The sequence below is a fragment of the Meriones unguiculatus genome, chromosome 17, assembly GCF_030254825.1.
Source record: "Meriones unguiculatus strain TT.TT164.6M chromosome 17, Bangor_MerUng_6.1, whole genome shotgun sequence".
Classification (NCBI taxonomy): Eukaryota; Metazoa; Chordata; class Mammalia; order Rodentia; family Muridae; genus Meriones; species Meriones unguiculatus.
Genome location: NC_083364.1, coordinates 92,307,946 through 92,328,214, shown reverse-complemented (window position 1 = coordinate 92,328,214; position 20,269 = coordinate 92,307,946). Strand labels below are relative to the sequence as shown.

The 20,269-nt window shown below is 40.3% G+C and overlaps 1 protein-coding gene across 4 annotated transcripts in view; it reads left to right on the top strand.

The window, feature by feature from the left end:
- Scaf4 (SR-related CTD associated factor 4) overlaps positions 1 to 20,269 on the top strand; it is a 56,188-nt gene that overhangs the window by 25,300 nt on the left and 10,619 nt on the right. The window contains exons 5-19 of one of the 4 annotated variants that reach the window (XM_021660894.2): positions 1,680 to 1,815; positions 2,376 to 2,515; positions 3,081 to 3,230; positions 7,741 to 7,931; positions 8,405 to 8,513; positions 9,998 to 10,300; positions 10,757 to 10,830; positions 11,717 to 11,907; positions 12,208 to 12,308; positions 12,694 to 12,807; positions 14,595 to 14,751; positions 15,782 to 15,939; positions 16,521 to 16,689; positions 16,772 to 16,858; positions 17,076 to 17,201. In XM_021660894.2, the coding sequence (XP_021516569.1) occupies positions 1,680 to 1,815; positions 2,376 to 2,515; positions 3,081 to 3,230; positions 7,741 to 7,931; positions 8,405 to 8,513; positions 9,998 to 10,300; positions 10,757 to 10,830; positions 11,717 to 11,907; positions 12,208 to 12,308; positions 12,694 to 12,807; positions 14,595 to 14,751; positions 15,782 to 15,939; positions 16,521 to 16,689; positions 16,772 to 16,858; positions 17,076 to 17,201 (2,206 nt within the window). Of the gene's footprint in view, positions 1 to 1,679; positions 1,816 to 2,375; positions 2,516 to 3,080; positions 3,231 to 7,740; positions 7,932 to 8,404; positions 8,514 to 9,997; positions 10,301 to 10,756; positions 10,843 to 11,716; positions 11,908 to 12,207; positions 12,309 to 12,693; positions 12,808 to 14,594; positions 14,752 to 15,781; positions 15,940 to 16,520; positions 16,690 to 16,771; positions 16,859 to 17,009; positions 17,202 to 20,269 lie in introns of all 4 variants that reach the window. The other 3 variants (XM_021660892.2, XM_021660893.2, XM_021660891.2) reach the window with 3 other exon arrangements.

Sequence of the window (20,269 nt, the reverse complement as noted above, 5' to 3'; positions counted from 1 at the left end):
CTTGTTATTTACTGAATAATATCTTCAGTAGTAAACTCTTGAGTATTAAGTGCAGTTTTTCTGCAGTGGTCATTTCCTATTCTTCCTTGTGAAATGGGAGAGTCACATGGCCTCTGCACAAGGACTTTTGTAATGTTGAATTGCAGAAGGAACCAAAGTTAGAGACTCTGAGCAGAGTAGTGATTGCTGAAGAATAGGGTCTGAAACTTCAGTTAGGAAGGTAAAGTTCTTAGATTTGCTAAACAACATTGTACTTAAAACAGTTCTGTATCTTACACTAAAATTTTCTAGAGAGGTTATATTTCGTGTTAAATATTCTTCAGTTAAGAGAAGCTTAAAAGGTTTGTTTAGGAAGTATTGTCTTACTTTAAAGAACATAACTGCCAACTGGGCATGGAGGCACATGTATTTGATCTCAGCACTTAGTAGCTGCAGGATTGCCTTAGCTACAGAAATGGACGAAGAACAGCTCTGTGGTAGGGAAAATACTCATCTCATTCTAAAAGGCCGAGAATTCTTCCCCAACACACAGGCACATAAGTGGTATTAATCTGTAGTCAGACTCTGTAACACACACACACACACACACACACACAGTGTAATGTAGAAAGAAGAAACATGAAAATACAGTGATGTGCACTCTAAGTAGGTGGGACTTACACAACAGACATTGCTAACACTCACTTAACCTGGTGCTTTAGTTTCTCTGAATTCCTAAAGAAATTGTGAAACAGAAAAAGGAACGGGCTTATTTGCAGTTTGGCCAAGCCAGAGAGAGAGAGTGCTTATTTCTTCCTTCTTGTTCCTGTATTAGACTTGAGATTCACAGAAAACCCTAAGAAAAAGGCCAGCTGATACGTAGGTTTAGGTGTGAAATAGTTCACCAGCCCTTTCCTGAGGTGCGGAAGGCCACAGTTAGCCCTGCTCCCACTCCACCCCACTCTTCACAGTGCAGAGCATCTCTTCTCTGTGTCAGAACAGCCCACTCTCGCATGGAATCCTGGGTGCAATTCCCAGGAATGAGGATGGAGACAGTGTGCATTAAGAGGAACACTGTGGGTGTTGCAGTCTGTGTGTATGTTCTCAGAGGTGGTCCTTAAGTTGTACTTTATAAAAAGACCCTTGAATAGGAGATAAACCTACAACCATGAAAAATGAATTTTGTCTGTATCTTTTTCATGTTTACTTGGCCACAAACAGCGTTTCCCTCTATTATCAGCCAGTTTACTGGTTGGCTGGTTTTCTTTTTGGTTTTGTTTGTTTGTTTGTTTGTTTGTTTGTTTTTCTTTTTCTTTTTGTGCTAGGGTACTGGGCCTCTCAGAGTCACAGTCTCCCCTTTCTGAGTGCACACATGCAGCCAGTCTCTTAAATACTGCCTTGATCATCCTGAAGAAACTTTTCTAAGATAATTGGGCTTTCATAGTGTCTTTCTTTGTAACTCTTAGTAAAGGACAGTGTAATCAAATACCTTTCTTTTTATTTGCTAGGTATATATTCTGTTTGTGTTCCTTTCATTAGATTATACCGGTGAGGAAAGGTTAATTAGAGTCGTTTAACTGGCTAATAATTCTGAGTAATTTTTTCCGTTATGTTATGAAACAGTAATTCTCTTTAAAATCAGATATGATAAATTATTTCTATAAATATTTATTATATATTCATTTTCTTGCATGTAACAGAGTAAAATAGTTCGTGTGCTAAATCTTTGGCAAAAAAATGGAGTATTCAAAATTGAAATTATTCAGCCTCTTTTGGACATGGCAGCAGGAACCAGTAATGCTGCTCCAGTAGCAGAAAATGTCACCAACAATGAAGGTACAGTGGCACGTTTGGTCATGAGACAAATTCCTGCCAGTGCATTGGCATCTCTGCCTGTCTGTTTTGTCAGTTTATTTGCTTTTGTTCTATCATATTTTATTATTCTTTATATTCCTGTTTGTTTTTTAACGAGAGATAGAAAAGGTGTAGATTTGCATAAGGAGAGGGAGGGAGGGAGGATCTCAGAGGGTTTGGGGGAGGAAAACCATAATCAGAATATATTGTGTGAAAAACTTGATTCTTTAACAAAAGACAGATATAAAAAAAAAACGAATAGAATTTCTGTGCCTGAAAAATTTGGTAGAACTTTCACATAAGACGACGACTTGAGTTTGCTTTTGGCAGGTAAAATTTTGCTTCCTGTATTCTTACTTCAAATGGAAATATGTCGTTTGTCACTCTTTTCATATAGTATGTGCCTCAGTAACTGCAACCTATTCATTTTTCTGTACATTAAACTGGATAGGATTTTCTTTTAGCAGCAAAACTTAAAAAAGAGGCTTTTTAGAAGGGAATTGTGTTGATTTTTTGAGGCCTGATGCCATTTGCTTTTTTAGGCTCACCTCCACCCCCAGTCAAAGTCTCTTCTGAGCTTCCACAAGCTCCCACGAACTCCATGCCTGCCGTACCACAGCTGCCCAGCCCTGATGCCTTTGCTGCTGTGGCTCAACTGTTTCAGACAACTCAAGGCCAGCAGGTAAGCTGCCTAATAATCAGGTGCTCACTGAGCGAGGTGCTGCTGCTGTTGTTCCCATGCCTTCTTCGCATGCACCTTGACTGGAGGAAATGTCTTTACCACCAGAGTAGCCTTTGTTAGGGAGCTAATGTAAAGGAGTTAGGGCTAATAAGGGAAATACGAATGTGAAAATAAGGAAGCGATAATACTTCTGGAAGAACTTGAGCTGTTGGAGTGGCAGGTGTTGTTGCTCACAATTCTAGTATTTTTGATGGACTCAAGATTATATGGAGCGAAATTTTCTGTATTCTACAAAACTTACTGTTAGGATTCCATGTGTTTCTCTTCTCTTTGAGCCTCGCTTGTATCTTCGGGACTGTCAGCATGCGTTGTTAACCGTAAGCGATGCATGCTGTAATGTGTTGATTCACAAACCTTACTTACCATTAGTAAAAGGTGGACGCTTCCCCAGTTTACATATTGCCTGTGCTATTTTCAGTCACTCTGAAGATTCTTCTCTTTTTAGTAAATTAACTTTGACGATGCTGCTTTCTTGTGTGGTTTATCGGTTTTCCCGTTCTTTAAGCTTCAGCAGATCCTTCAGACTTTTCAACAACCTCCAAAACCACAGTCTCCCGCCCTTGACAGTGCTGTGATGGCTCAGGTTCAGGCTATCACAGCTCAGTTAAAGACAGCTCCTACACAACCACCTGAGCAAAAAACTGCATTTGACAAGGTACGCTTTTCTCACATCATCCCACTGTCTGTCCTACCCAGCGTGGATTGTGGGCCTTCTCTTCTGTAGCCTCTCTGGGTTGTTGGTTTTGTTTGTGGTTTCATGAGTTTTTGTCCTCAACATCAAAATGTTTATTTTTCCTGGTGTGTGATGCAGGCTCGCTATTAAAAAGTTTACAGAATAAAGAAAAGTGAACACAAGGAAATTCTTCACTAGCCCCACTTGTACCTAGCAATGATGCTTACTGTTTTGTTGTATGTTATTCCAGAAGTAATGTACTATGGGCCTGTGCTTCTGTTTTGATCCTTATTGTTAGGTCTGTCTACATTCAGTGTGAATGCTATCAAGATTCCAGTAGACAAGGCATCAGAGGTTATCTATTTTTCTTCTGATAGACAAGCTGTTGCTGTGATAACTGTAGTTACCATGTCTGTGATGTGAGTCCTGAGGGGACTCCAATGTCTTTCTGCTTACTTGGTGGGCCTTTGCACCCCTCGGAACTCTGCTTCTGTGCGGCTGTGATCAAGTACCCAGGAGAACAAATTGAAAAAAGGAAGACTTATTTCGGTTCCTAGTATGTGAGGTTGAATCCATGGTTGCAGCAGGCTTACGTGGCGATGAGCCTCTTCAGCTTAAAGTGGAATAAGCAACGGGAGGGCCAAGGAAGGACCCGGGACCGGGTGAAGCTTGGAGAAGCATGCCCCTGGTGGCCTTCTTACAGCTACTCACCGTCTTCCAAATGTTCACCACGTCCTCAAAATGCCACCAGCTGGGACCAAGTGTTGAACATGAGCCTATAGGGATTGTCTTAGAGTGAAGCCTAGAAGGCATGGTTAAGATACTGCCACAGGGGTGTGGATGCTGTAGGGTTTTATCAAACAGCCCTTCTTTTGTCTCTTGTTTTTTGTTAGGGTTGTAAGTGTCTAAAAGTTCTTATTCCAGTTTGACAGTAAAAACAAAAACAAAAACAAAAAAAAAAACAAGTTTTAAAATCATAGTAGTAAATGACACATTTGATTTCATGACCTCTAAAATTTATGATTCTGTCTAATATATAAAAATTTTATCACCGGTTATTAATAATCAGTATGGTAGGCAAATGCCAGTTTTCATTAATGTTAGTGATAAATGAGTGACTACTGATTTTGAGAAAGACTGGATTAAATTTTGAGTGAAAAAGGAGTAAACAGAGGTAGAGAGATGGTGTGGTAAGTGAGGTGCTTGCCGTGCAAGCGTAATGGCCCGAGGTCACATCCCTAGTATCCATGCAAAAGCAACATAGAGCTTGCTGGGCACCCAGTTTAACCAAGTCTCAGACACAAGAATATCCAGCATAGACCTGGTCTTTCACACACACAAGAGTAAGGAATGTGTGTTTGTAGGGGAAAACAGATTAGAGATATAAAACAGAAAGAAGCTATTCTAGACCGCTTTGAAAAGATTTGTTTGGATGTGTGCCTGTGGGTCTGTTTCCATGTACAGGTGAGCATAAGTTCCTGTATATATGGTTTTGAATATTAATCCCTTGTTTTCATTTGGAAATCTCTTTGTTCATGTTTTATGTTTGTCTCTTTAGTACTTCTGGAGTGGAGTCTTATTTTACAGTACGGTTCAAGATTTTGTTAAGTATATATATATATTATTTGTATATATATTATTAAGTAGCTAATGTACTCTTTGTATTTTTTATTTACCTTCAAGTCTTACTTGACTTACATGTTCAGTTTTTTTGTTTGTTTTTGGACATTGCCTTGTCACACCCATGTTTATTTCTGCAACATATAGCTGGTGCTGGGGATTGAACTCAGGATCTTAGCATTAGCATGTGCACACAGCTGATTACCTAGCACATGTGCACATGCTTTATTTCCAAATGTCCCTGTGCTTAATTTCTTTTTATGCTTACTTGTGGTATTCATGGCCTTACATATGGGTTCTCAGATAAACCACAAATAGTAGCCGTGGGAGGGTGGATGGGAAGCCTTTTCTTAGATTTATTTTATGTGTCTGAATGTATATGAGAACCGTGTGCATGCCTGGTTCCTTTTGGGGTCAGAGTCCCTGGAACTGGAGTTACAGATGGTTGAGCCACCATGTGGGTTCTGGGAACTGAACTGGGTCCTCTAGAAGAACAGCCCTGCTCTCAACTGCTCTTTTGTCTCTGCAGCTCTATTTTGTGTACTTGGATTTTCAGGTAGATGAGCAGGCTGTAAATCCATGCAAAGTTAGCAATGTGGACCTTCCTGAGAGCATTCCAAAGGGCAACAGACTATAATCTCAGGCTGGGTCTGTGCTGTGAGCCTCATAAAGCTTTCAGGAAACCCCATTTCTTGTTGGAAAGATTGTGTCTAGGGCCCACTCATTTGTCAAGGAGGGTAATCTGCTACAGTCCAGGTCTATTGATGAAGTTATATCTGATGTACGACATCTTATTCCTGCAGTAACATCTTTATTGGCTTGGACGTTACAGCTGGTAACTATATTAGATATCCAAGTTAGCACAAAATTACCCACCACAACATACTTGTCTGATGGACGTACCATGAATGCATTCCTTTAGCTTTGGGAGGTACTAAGAATTCCTTCTACAGAATCTCCATTTACTTTAGTAAGTAAATGGTTTTCTTTGTATAGGCCTTAGGAAATTTGTTTCATTTATCCTTTGATTTCTAGATTTTTTTTGATGTTTATTAACTATTAATTTTGTTAATAATGCCATAGATGAAAGGCTGGTGTTTATATTATTTTGTCACTATCACAGTATTGAATGCTTAGGTTTCTACTTACTTCTCTAGGCAGTACTGAATTTGACAAATTCTCTTCAACATCTGTTCCTGTTGCTTTTCTTCTGATACCAGTGGTAGGAAATACTGAGTAAAGACATGGTGGTGGGAACCTTTATCTTGCTGGGTTTTCCTGAAGTAGTTGTTTGCAAAAAGAAATTCTCTGTTGACGGTGATGGTATGGGGTGTGTGTGTTTGTTCGTGTATGTAAAGTCTGTTGTAAGCTAGACACCAGGAACACTAAGATCTTCCTACATCTTCCATTTCCTCTAAACCACCAAAATTTTTTATGAACCAGAGATTTTTATACTTGCTTCAAGTTGTTTACCAGATCAGTATGTATAAATATTAAAACCAAATAAATGTGTGTTACTGGTACTGTAAGTCAGTATATGCAAAACTGTGAAATGCCTGATTATATTCAGAAAATACTAATTGCTCTTTTGTAAAGAAGTTTGCTGTGCCACCAAACACCTTCCACACGGTGTAGTTCTGTGCGTGTTGTCAAAGGAAAGCCCTTTCTTTTTGTGACCGAGAAATCTGTTCATAACGCACAGCAGAGTTTCTAGGTGGAACAGCACAGAGAAAATGAGTTAGATACCTGAGGTGGAAACCCATGAGCACAATAGGCATTGCTGGAAAGAAAAGTTTTCTTAATCTCCTGAGCCTTGATTTCATAAAATATGAAATCAGATCTATATTGTAGATTTTTTTTATGATTACAAAAAAAATGTGTATAATCTCTTTAAAAGAAACCACGGTGGCTGTTCAGTATATTGTATTCCCTCTTTCAAATAAGCTATTGTTTCTTTTTTTTTTTTTTTTTTTTAGTTTCTTGAGACAAGGTTTTTCTGGGTAGCCTAGGCTTTCGTGGACTTTGTAGATCAGGCTGGCCTCGAACTTACAGAGTTCGGCCTACCTGTGCTTCCCCTAGTGCTGGGATTACAGGCATGCACCACCGCATGCTAAGCTTAATTTTTTTCATAGTTATATGATATGGGAATGATTTATGTATGCCATGGTAGTCAGGACAATTTTGTTAAGCCTTTTTTTTTTCCCCCACCTTTGCTTGGGTTCTAAGAATAGAACTCAAAGGTGTCAGTCTTGCATGGCAGGCAGTTTACTCGCCTAACTATCTCACTGGCCCAGTGTATTTTATTTTAAATTTTCTATTCTAGTTCTTTGAACGTATGGGTTTGTTTTTTTTTTTTGTTGTTGTTTTTTAATGAAAATTTGTGGTAATTGGTGTGAACTATGAAGTTATGAGAAAGAAGCTATTACAGCAAGCAGCTGAAGAGACTCTTGGCCCTGTTCTATCTATACTTTAATTTTCTCCTCATTACATTAGTATATTTTTGACTGAGCAGCATATGGGCATGCGCATCTCTACGGATACAGGGAGAGTGCTGCACTGCAGCTGCCTGAAAGCATGCACTTGTGTATATGCACACAGAGTTCCAGAAGTTTAGTCTATGCAATTGGGTATTTTAGATAAGTACTGATAAATTTAGTATGAAATAAGCAGATAATACTGGGGAGGGCACTATAATCGAAAAAGGAAAGTAAATTTAAAGTTGTATTATTTTCTAACATGTCATTCATGTTAAAATTGTCTTTGAACCAAACTCCCCAGAATGTACAGGAGAAAAAGAAATTGTCTACACACATAGTAGTGAGTTTCTTTCTCAGTCTTTGTTTTAAATGGAACATTACTGTACATATTACAGAAGCTGCTTGATAGATTTGATTATGATGATGAGCCAGAAGCTATGGAAGACTCAAAGAAAGAGGACACTGCTGCTCTCACCACTGCAGCGCCTGCTGCTGCTGCACCTCCTGTACCAGCTGTGGCCACACCTGCGGCTGCTCCTGCTCTGCCGGCCTCTGCCACCTCTCCCCCTTCTCCACAGGCGCCATTGTGAGTTTCTTTGTAGTTCATTGATAGTTGGTAACAGTTAAAAAGCAGAATCTAAGCAACAAAAAGGATTAAAAACGCTTTTCAGTGGAGTCTTTTTTTTTTTTTAAGATATATTTATTATTTATAGTGTTCTGCCTGTGCATGTGCCTGTGGGCCAGAAGAGGGCACCAGATTTTATTTTAGATGGTTGTGAGCCACAATATGGTTGCTGGGAATTGAACTCAACCTTTGGAAGAACTACCAGTGCTCTTAGCCTCTGAGCCATCTCTCCAGCCCCCTTCAGTGGAGTCTGTATTTTATAAAATTTTATTTGAAAAATGCATAGCAAGAATAGTTTTCCTATCAAAGTTAGAATTTTAAAATGTGGCTTTTATGTTGTATTTGTTGATTTCCTGTGACTCCTGAGTGGCGTTCTGCAGTGTGACTTCGGGTCTTAAGTCCTTTGAATGAGTAATAAGAGTGCCTTGTTTTAGTGGATATCCTGGAGAGAGCATGCAGCAGCCAGCGTACACACAGCATCAGAATATGGACCAGTTTCAGCCTCGGATTATGGGAATGCAGCAGGATGCAATGCACCATCAGGTACAGGCATTTTCCTTGGGTTGCGTTTATCACTCAGGCTCTGTTCTCACACCGTTTACTTCTGAATACTTGTTACTATGTGATTTGCTAAGGAGAACTGTAGCTCCAGTGAGAGCTGTGGAATGGCAGCTATTTTGAGTTGCTTTTTATTTTAATTACAACAAGTTTATCAACATAACATGTTCGTCTAATAATAATATTTTAGTTAAAATAGTTTAGTGACATTACAGCTCTGTTCAAAGAAGCTCCTTAGTCACGCAGGGGTTTCCTTTACCGGATTCTCTTTCTCGTGCCCTGTGATTAGTGCCTCCTGTACAGAGCTTTCTATTCTTGGTGTTGGGTAGTATAGATAGTTTGGATTATGCAACAAAAGCACATATAGCACTGGGTGTCCCAGGAAATAGGGGCTGGGTCATTAGACTTATTTTTGCTAACTGTTGTAAGCTCATTTTGCTGTGAATGTAAATTGGGGGAGGGCTTTAAGACAAGGAGCTGGTTCCCTCCATTATAATCATTGTGCAGAGTCTGTGTAGACAGGGGCCCCAGATGAAGCCTGGAAACTTAGCGTGTACCTGGTACTGTGGTTTGTAATGGCTCATTGAGGCAGCTTATTTAAATATGAAGGAAATACAAGGATAATCTGCCTTGTGTTTGTTAGGCACATATTGCCAACAATATCTGAGTGGTTATAAATCATTCGGAAAGGTATTTTGTGACATGATTAGTTGTATTGGTGTGGTGCTGAAACTACATGCAGAAGCAGCAGGTTGAGCTTTAACCCTGATCATTGTGAATTTTGTTTGGAATTGTAAAGGTTAATTTTGTCGAAAAGCCCTTTGGTAAAATGTTTAGAATTATACGCTTAGTTGGACATGATGTTACAAAGTCTTAACATTTGAGGGACTGAGACAAGAGGATTGTGCTTTCAGGCCAGCCTGGGCTACGCTGTAAGAGCATTTTAATTTTGGTTTATTGTTTCACTCTGCTCTTGTTTCAGAGGTGAGGTCTTGCTGTGTGTAGCTCTGTCTGTCCTAGAACTCCATTTGTAGACCAGCCTGATCTCTCACGAATGGCACTCCAGTGTACACCATCATGCCTAGCAAACAAAATACCTTTTTTTTCTTTTCTTTTTTTTTTTTTTTTTTTTTTTTTTTTTCAGGAATCTAGAAACCACTTCTTATAGCCATTTTTCTTATAAAAAGCTTACTTACTGTAAAAAGTTGGAGGCAGACCATTTGCAATCTACCTCTTTGGCTGAGTAGTTAGCTGTGGTTGCTGCCTGTGTAAATAAGCCTGTATCTTAAATCACTACTCAGAATTTGAATGAGTTGTAGACCTTTCGTCTGCTTGAATATGTAACACCGGTTTGCGGAACAGTTCTACATACAGAAATCAGGTAGCTTTTCTCAATTAAGATGTATTGAAGTTTTAGATAAATTATTTTGGTTGCTGTTTCCTAAAATATATTCAACTCTTCTTTAAAGGTTCCACTTCCTCCTAATGGACAGATGCCAGGATTTGGGCTTATCTCTGCTCCTCCATTTCCTCCCATGCCTCAGCCTGGGATGCCTCAGCCTGGGATGCCTCAGCCTGGCATGGCACAGCCTGGGATGCCTCAGCCTGGCATGCCTCAGCCTGGCATGCCGCAGCCTGGCATGCCGCAGCCTGGGATGCCGCAGCCTGGGATGCCGCAGCCTGGCATTCCTCCAACTCCACCAGTACAACCAACTTTCCAACCTACTTTTCAGCCTCAAAATGAGCCCCTTTCACAAAAGCCACATCAGCAGGTAATGCTTTCTTAGGTTGATTTATATGCACATTCCTTCTTGTTTGCGGTTTTAGTTTTTCAGTGTGATGAAGTTCTTTAGGTGCTCATTTACACAGGGTACTTGGTACTCCAAGAGTTTAGTGAAAGGTCCACACAACAGAACTGTCGTGTGAGGGTTGAGCTCAAGGCTGGAGGCTCAACCAGGGTGTAGTTTACCATCTAGTCGATTTTTTGTTAAAATGTGATTTATAAAGTAACTTCCACAGGTAGAGATCCTTTCCCTTAGTTTGCAAACCTTGAGAGGTTTTGTTTTTCCTTCAGTGCTGGCTAGTCAGTATTTTGTCCAAGTAACAAAGAAATACAGCATTTATAAGATTTTGGCCTCTTGCCCTTATGATTTCTAAATTTCTCTCTCTCTTTTTTTTTTTTTTTTTTTCTTCCTTCTTCCTCCTCTCCCACCCCCTTTCTCTTTTAGGAAATGGAAGTAGAACAGCCTTGTATTCCGGAGGTTAAGCGGCACATGCCTGAGAGCAGAAAGTCAAGATCTAGGTCAGCATCCAGGTAACTTATAGGATAAGTTGTAGCTCTGCATCTGAGGAAACTGGAAAGATCAAATTAGACTGTTTTCTTTTTGTTTTGAGATAGGGTCTCACTATGTAACCCTGACTGGCATGAGACTCAATGTATAGACTAGGCCTTGAACTCAGCAGTCTACCTACCCCTGCCTTCTGGGTGCTGGGATTAAAGGTATGTCTACCACACCCAGCTTTAGATATTCAAAGTGTTAACAGTAACACTTGGCATTTGAAGAGGTATCAAAAGTAATAGTGATTTTTATTTTGTTTTTTAATTCAGTCTGGGGTTATAGCTAAGTCAGTAGAGTTTTTGGATAGTATGCCTAAGGCCCATAATCAAAATCATTCAGGCATCAGAAGTTTGAGGCCAGCTTGGCATATATGAAAGAGACCCTGTCTAAAAAGGACAAAAAAAAAAAAGTTCTTCAAATCTAGAGTCACCTTACCCATGGTTTTGGTTTTTTTTTTTTTTGAGTTGAGCCAGTACCTATGAGTATGTGATGTTGCAGGAGTTCCATGCTACTGTCAGAGCACAGTTCAGTTGTGTTTTTAATTCCTAAAGAGGAGTTGTTCTCAGAAGAAAGGTATAGTAGCAGCTGTGTTTCCATGTGAGGATGGGCCTTTTATTAAGCTGCCGAGATGGAATTGTGAGTCGTGTTAGAGATGCTGAGCAGAAAATACAGTTACTGGTGGTCCAGCCTTGTTTATTTTGTCTAAATTCTATCCATGTAGTCCCTATTGTTGAATTCTTACGCATCCAAATGTTCACCCACCTACTTGTATTTCTTTTATCAATTTAATATGTGTATCTTTCCCCTCTTGCCCTGTGTGCTGTCCGTCGCCATAATGAAAATGCGCAGGTCACCAAAACGGAGAAGATCTAGATCTGGCTCTAGGTCTCGGAGATCCCGCCACCGACGTTCTCGGTCCCGGTCCAGGGACAGGCGCCGGCATTCACCTCGGTCTCGATCTCAGGAGAGACGGGATCGAGAAAAAGAGAGGGAACGGCGACAGAAAGGCCTCCCTCAGATCAAGTCAGAAACTGCAAGTGGTAAATGATGAACCTTTCTTCATTATTATTTTTTCATGTTGTGGGTAGAAGATGTTTATTGACTGTCGCTGCTGTTAGGGCCTGAGGTTTCATGGGACACAAAGAGACCGTTTTTTTTACCAGTTCTTATGTCCTGGTTTAATTTCTAAATACCAAATTTTCTAGTTTTTAAATATATGTGATCTATAAATGGGATTTTCTACTTAAACGTTTGGCATTGTAATTGTCATACAGTAATGACACATAATAATGTAGAGTGCTGCTCAGGATGAAATGTTTTAATCACTAATTTACTTTTAGTTTGTAGTACTACACTGTGGGTGGGACAGCTGGACAAACGGACGACTCAGCAGGATGTCGCCAGTCTCTTGGAAGAGTTTGGTCCAATTGAGTCAATCAATGTGAGTATTTTTTCCCTTAAGGGTGCTGGGCGGGATGTTCTTGTTTGTCTTTGAGACTGAGGCCTTCAGCTCTGAGGTATAATAAAATAGACATACAGGTGCAGGCTGGGCTGTTCCTGGTTACCTTAACATTCTCCGCAGTTGATGTTTCTCAGAAAGCTGTGTTTAAGTTAAAATGCTTTTCTAGAAAAGTCTGTAACAAAATTTTCAGAGTTTAATCAAGACCAGAGTTAATAAGAGTTTAACCTTACAGGTTCTTAACTGCCTCAGTGGTGGTGCTGGGAGCTAAGGCTTTGTGCACTGGTGAGAAGGGGGCACAGCTGAGGCTCGATAGGCCATTCTGCTCTTTAATTTGCCTCTTGTAATACTGAGATATTTTGAACAGATGATTCCTCCCAGGGGTTGTGCCTATATCGTTATGGTTCATAGGCAAGATGCATACCGTGCCCTGCAGAAACTGAGCCGAGGAAACTATAAAGTGAACCAGAAATCCATAAAGGTACATTTTTATCACTTATAAAAGGATAGATTATATTGTTGTTGGGGATTTTCTTTTTAACTATAATTTTGCTGCATGGGAATGACTTGAGATATAAAAGCCACCTCCTAAAAAGCAATCACAGGTTAGTTGACAAAATTTTATGTGACGATTTTTTTAGTTTGCTTTTGACTGGGAAATGTTTGGGTTTTTTATGCAATGTATTCAGATCACACTTTTCTCCTTCCCCGAACTTTTTCCAGATCCCACCCCGCCTCCTTAATTCCATGCGTTTTCTCTTTAAAAAACAAGCAACAAACCAAAGAAGAAAAAATACACAGAAAACATTATACCCTCTAAAAACTCAGAAATCAAAACATAAACAAAAGGTCAATAAGACAAAAATGCCCAAATAAAGCAGCTAGAGACCAAAAAAAAAAGTTTGTTTTGTTACTTTTGGGCTTGGGTCCTGCCTGAGGATATTATGCCCAGTGGGGCCCATTGGGAAAAACTAATTTTTCTTGTGCAAGCAGATGTGAATTGCATTTACCCTCTTGGTTAGAGGTGAGAGCTTTGTCAGCTTCCCCGTATCAGTACTGGCACCCTGTCTGGCTTGACCTGTGCAGGACCTGTACATGCTGCTCATTTGATTTCATCTGTGCATCAGTACTGTTTCCCTGGAGCTGCTCATCCTTTCTGGCTCTTAAAACTTTCCACCTTCACTTCCACATAGTTCTCTGAACCCTGAGGGGAGTGTTTGATGAAGGAAGCCCATTTAGGGTTTTGGGTCTCTTGTTATTTCCTATCATTGGCAAGAAGCTAAGTGAGGCACTGATGTATGGGTATAACACAGTGCCACCAGGAGTCATCTTACTGCTAAGCTAACACAGAAAACTTGTTTGTTTTGAGACATGGTTTCTCTTTGTAGCACCCCTGGCTGTCCTAGGACTCCTTCTGTAGACAAGGCTGCCTTTGAACTTAGAGAGATCCACCTGCCTCTGCTTTCTGAGCACTGGGATTAAAGGGTGTGTGCCACCACGGCCCAGCTAACATAAAATTCTTAATCATAAGAATTTTTTTTAAGTGGTAGGAATGTAACCTGGGCCTTAATGTATACTATACGTTTAGCCACCTCAATTAATTATATATGTGTATATTTTTCATTCATTCATTCATCCAATTGTTTGTTTGTTTATAAACCAGTGTCTTATAACCCAGGCTAATCTTGAGCTCCTAATTCTTCTTCATCACCTTCTGAGTAGTGGGAGTAAAACATGCAATAAAGCATCTATCTACCTTTAACTGGTATTTTAAAGACGTTTTCTAGTAAAATATTTTTATATGAAAATGTGTATATTCCACAACTTAAGGTTTGCCGTTTCTTCTTAGAATTAACTGAGAAATACCAACAGAGGTAGAGAAAAATATAAGAACAAGGACAGCCATCCTCTAAGGAGTCCAGTTCAGTGTTACCTTGCAGTTAGCACCTTGTTGTACCCTGATGTATCCTGCAAAAAGATACTGATGTATCTATAGACCTTGAAAAGTGCTCTCCAGTGATTGGTCTTCTAGATGAATTAGTTTTTCTCTGTTTTGTGCTGGCTGGTTGTGTGTGGAGAAATTTCTATCCTGAGGCAAAGTGGGAAGACAGGAAAACCACTAATCCCATGGCAAGGAGAATCTTAAGTAATATCCAGAGATCGCTAGTCCAGGCTGCTCACTGCCTGCCTTGTCTAGAATGATGGAGAATACTGAACTCTGAAGATTTACGGCCTTTTCCTTCCTTTGTGTTTTTGCACCGATTGTAGATTGCCTGGGCCTTAAACAAAGGAATAAAGGCAGATTATAAACAGTATTGGGATGTTGAACTTGGTGTTACTTATATTCCATGGGACAAAGTCAAACCTGAGGAACTGGAGAGTTTTTGTGAAGGAGGAATGCTGGACAGTGATACACTTAATCCAGGTAAAGCAGTGTTTAATTTTTTTTCACAGTTCATGGTCATATGACAAGTCAAAGTTTATTTTTGCTTTAGGAAGAATTTTGGGGTGATGTTAAGGTCCCAGTTACGAGCCAGCCTCTTTGTATAGCATGGCTAGTGGGAGAAATGAGACACTGGGAAAATATTATGAGGCTGGTTAGTAGTTAGAACTGCACCCTGAAAACAGACTACATAGTCTGCAGAAATGCCCTTCCCCCTCCCCCCGTCCAGAACACTTTGAACACCAGAAGCGTCTCAGCGTGTGAGCTCTCTGAGTAGAGATGCGAGACCAGTAAGCGGTGTGTGTTTGCGAAACCCCACTTTGACCCCACATATTCGTGGTGATAGTCAGCTCTGTGTTATGTTTAAATACATGCTTCAGGATAATTTCTTTATAATAATAGCATCCAGAGAAGACACACCTGCATGTATTAGACCAGGAAGCTGAGTTGTTCATGGGCGTGAATATTACAGGTGCCAGGTTAGTGGAGACATTGCTGTGAGGATGAAGGGTGTTTAAAGAGCAAGAGTGTGGTGCTGCTGGGACGCTCTCACTTGAAGGAAGAAGCCGGATTTTCTTTCTTCAGGCAGATGAGTCCACTGTGTCCTGGCGTGTACTCTTGGCCAGGATAGAAAGAATAAGATGGCAAAACCCTGTTCATTATGGTCCTTGGAGGCTTTATTGATGAGACAAAGTTAACTAACCAGTTGGGCCCTGGAATACAGAATAGAAAGAACTTTCTGGATTTTACTTGCCTAGAAAATACCAAAAGAGCTGGAAGGGTGTCTTAAGTTACCTTTTAATATTAGGGAGTGACTAAGAATACTTGCATGTTAGAACTGGACATGCTCTGCTCATATTTCTGTTAATATTAGTTAATTTAAGTAATTACTAAAAATAACAGGAATTTCTTTAACAAAGCTAATATTTTCTGATATTCAGTTTTCACTTCCATATTTAAAATTATACATGAAAATAGTAAACATTTGTTGTCACATTTCTATAATCCATAGATTGGAAAGGAATCCCCAAGAAGCCTGAAAATGAGGTTGCCCAAAATGGAGGAGCAGAAGCCTCCCACACAGAGCCAGTGTCACCTGTACCTAAGCCTTTGCCTGTGCCTGTCCCTCCCATTCCTGTTCCTGCGCCTATAACAGTGCCACCTCCACAGGTAAGAATATTAGGAACATGAGTTCAACCTTTAAAGGTTCAAAAGGTTGCTTTTTAACTCTTTGTTGTTTTGGATTCATTGTATAGACCAGGATGACCACGAACTCAAGAGATCCACCTGCCTCTGCCTTCCTGGGTGCTGGGATTACAGGCATGCAGCTGCGTCTGGACACTTTTTAACTTAACTCTTACTGTTGTTCTGTCTAAACAGTAAATAAATGGGCATGGCAGGTTTTTTGTTTGTTCTGTTTTTTAAGCCGTCACCACCTGCCTATTATCCGGTTTTTAAAAATTTCATCTTTGGGATGTTTTTAAACATGTTTTGGGATGTTGTATGCTGGCAGATCATCTGTGGATGCCAGTGAATGATAGTGCGAGTGCCTATCTTTCAAGAGAGAGCCAAGGAGCCAAGCTTAGATTTGTAGCATGTAGGTAGTAGGCACAGTTACCTACCTTTTTTTTTTTTTAATCTAAGAAATGTAGTGGTATAATGAAAATTTAAAAGCACCTGATTTTATTTTTTTCATTGCACATGTACTATATTTGAGGACAGCTAAATATGCATTTAATTTTTCCTTCCAGGTCCCACCACATCAGCCGGGTCCACCTGTAGTTGGTGCTCTCCAGCCACCTGCTTTCACGCCTCCCCTGGGAATCCCTCCTCCAGGCTTTGGCCCTGGTGTTCCTCCTCCTCCTCCTCCACCACCACCATTTTTGCGCCCAGGATTCAACCCAATGCATTTACCACCAGGTACACTGACTAGATCGAGAATACTCATAGGCTGTGGGACGAAGTGATGCAGTGGGAATTGACATGACTTTTCTTATTCTAGGTTTTCTTCCTCCTGGACCCCCACCTCCTATAACTCCACCAGTATCCATTCCTCCACCTCACACTCCACCAATAAGCATCCCAAACTGTAAGCATGTCTTTCCTCTGTGTTACCGTCTCAGAGTTGGGGAGGAGGGAAAGTGAACCATACATAAGAGGGTCTGGTCTGGCTACAGATTGTTGACCGGGAACATAACTAATTACTCAGCTTCACATGTCAATGTGATTATATTCCTTAGCTACTATCGCTGGTATAAATGAAGACACTACAAAAGACTTATCTATTGGAAATCCCATTCCAACAGTGGTGTCTGGGGCTAGAGGAAACGCCGAGTCTGGTGACAGTGCGAAAATGTATGGTTCTGCTGTACCACCTGCTGCACCCACGAATCTGCCCACCCCTCCTGTAACCCAGCCTGTTTCACTTCTTGGTAAGTTAATTATTTTTTTCTTGTTAGTTTCTTTCCCCCTTCAAGTTTGGCTTTTTAAAAATAATGTGAGTTTTGGCAAAGTAATCCTCAATGCAGTGTTCCTTTGAGGAAGATCTTAAATGATTTGTGCACTTGGTCTTTACCAGGAGATATCTTCATAGGTGACCTTATGCCTAGTTGTCCTCAATAAAATAATTCCATCTGCACATGTTATGTTGCTACGTAGATTTGATTGAATTAATTTCTGTGGAAGGAATTGTTACAATCATGTTCTTGATTAACATGATTCCAGACTTCCAGCTCTAGCAGCTGGCTCCTCATAGATATTTCTGTCATAATCCATCTGAAACTCCTGGACTTGAAAGCTTTTTTAATACAGAGGCTGGCAAATACATATCTATGATAATCCTGACAGAACGGCGTTCTCTGTGCGAGGGTTGTACAGTTGAGGTACAGCTGAGGTCTTCTCACTGGTACCTTGGTTTCCATTTCCTTCTTCTGGAGTTGCTCCTTCCCACAACCTCAGCGCTGCAGTCAAGGAGTCTCTCCTTATGAGGGTCTACGCTGGCTTGCTTCACATCATGTAGTTTTTTCAGTGGTCCATCTATTATGTTAGTCAGACCTGAAGTGATATCACCAAGTGGAATTAACATTTGAGTCTCTTAATGGAAGTTCGTACTTCTGAGTATGAGTCCATTTGCTTTTCAGAGGTATATGTGTATGCACATTTGCTTTATGTAGCTTTAGGAAAGAATCTGTTAGTAACCTGAGGTGTAGGATTGTGGGACATTGGTTTCAGAGAAAGCACTTTACTTTTCACCAAAGTCTTACGGATTGAAATTTTTTACTTTGTGCATGTACCACATTTATAATAAACAAGCCAGTTTCTCTTTAAATGGCTTTACTGTCCTTGTTCAGGCTGCACTTCAGGGCATATAATGAACTTTATTTTGAAGTTTCTTTGTACACAGGGGAAAGAATGCTACAGTGGGGTCTGGGAAGATGGCTTGTTTAGTGAAGGGTTGCTTTGAAGGTTACACTGTGTGGGAATGGCATGGCCCCATTGGACACCAACAATGGGCACCAACATTCCCAGACCTCACTTGGTTATGACTTTTCGTATTTCTAGTGTAGTTGCACAAGAATCTTAGACTCTGAATCTGATGTAGTTTTGTTTGTTTGTTTTTTTAATCAGCCCCTTCTCCCTTTCGCTTGTCCACATCTTTGGCTTGGAACAAAATCTTGTCTAAGGTCCATAGCTGTTAGGCTACCTGAAACTGTTCCAGAATTGTGTGCATGTGTGGTTTTTCTTTGAACTTCGTACTTCACTGCATGAGTAGAAAGATCTCATCTGTAAGAGTTTGCTAGCCACTGCTTAGAAGTACTCCTGTTTGGAGTGTGGGCCTGCCTCTATTTACCCCAGATCCTGAAAACCCTGCTCTTTATTTCTTACCACCACTGAACAGACAACCTTTGCAACATGAAACAAATAAATGAAAAGTTGGTAAGGTTAGAAATAAATTTGTTAAGCACAGTACTGCTGAAGAACGCCAAATCTTTCTCCACAGTTCTTATCACCTCTTCCACTTTTTTGTGTGTCTTTCCCTTCACAGGAAGGAAGTTCATGAGAGAGGGTCATTGGCCCCGTAAGTGAGGGGAGGAGGATAGGTGAACGAGTGGCTTTTAATTCAGGGCTTTTCACTTTTGATTATCTTTATCCACAGATTTTAAAACAAAGTTGAAAATTTGAAGGTTATTTCAAATCATTGAAGGTTTAAATTTTGATATAAGATAAAAATGGAAACTATTTTGTTACAATAAATACTTTAACATGAAATAGTCTAGTTCCAGTTAACAGAATGAAAATCTTCTGTGTCTTCAGTCAGAAATCTGGAAACATGCTGGGCTTTATGGCACTGTATTCCCAGAACTGGGGAAGCTGAGGTCCAAGGATCTTGAGTTGGAAGCCAGCCTGAGCCACATAGCAAGCCCCTTTCTTTTAGGAAAGAAATCCTGAAAAAAGATGGTCACATAAATCTTTACCTTTCAGTGAAATGAGTTTTGGTTTTCTGATTTCTACAAAGGTTTAATATTTTCTTATTATCAAAAGTTTACTATGAAAACATTCTTGTCCTGATTTTTACATCACAGTAGAGCAAGTCCTTTGAAGAGGTGAGTTTGTTTCTCCCCTGAACTACCATTGTACTCATTCCAGAGCTTCTGTCATAGCAGTACTTTCCCCTCACATCCCACCATTCCAGCACTGTTCTTTTGTCTTTAGTTGACATCTCACACTGTCATCTGTCACAAGAATCACAAAAGGAATCCAATCCTTGGACATACCTCTCACCAGTAAATGTTGATAAGTGCTCACCCATACTTTTTTCTACTTAAGAGGGGTGAGCTTTTGTTTTTGTTTTTTTAAGTGAGGTATTTTGTTGTTGTTTTCATGTGTGTGCAAATAAAGGAACATTTATTCAAAGGAATCACAGTTCCACCACTTTGAGGAACGCAAGAATCGCATTATGCTGTCACAGTGCCCTTGGACCGGGAGCTGGGTGCAGGTGTTGTTCCCCAGGGGAGCATGGGGACTAGGTGTTCTCTCTTTCCTTGGTGCTCTAATGTTTTCCATTAGTCTGTAAAATGATGCTATGTTGACCAGAGGCCAATGATGAAGTCCCATTTCCTCATCTGTAAAGGGGAATACAGATGGCATCGACACACCAGGGTATGGTGGTGACTCAGTGGCAAATATATCCAGTGCCTGCCATCTGGGGGCATATAGTGAACAGTGGGTGCTCTCACAGGTAAGAGTCGCTGTAGGTGCGCTGAGGACATCTAGAGAAGAGCGCTGTCCTGCGCACTCGGCTGACACTGCTGGGCTCTGATTTGTGTGCCCTCAAGTAGAAAGCAAGTGTTTTGGAACAACTATCTTTGTATAGTTGCTTGTGTATTTTAAGGTAAATAAGACCAGATGACTAGTATTCAAGTTCCATTACTTGACTTACTCAGAAAATATGTTAAGTCATAGCAGCATTTTACTTAATAACACAACTCAGTATGAAGGT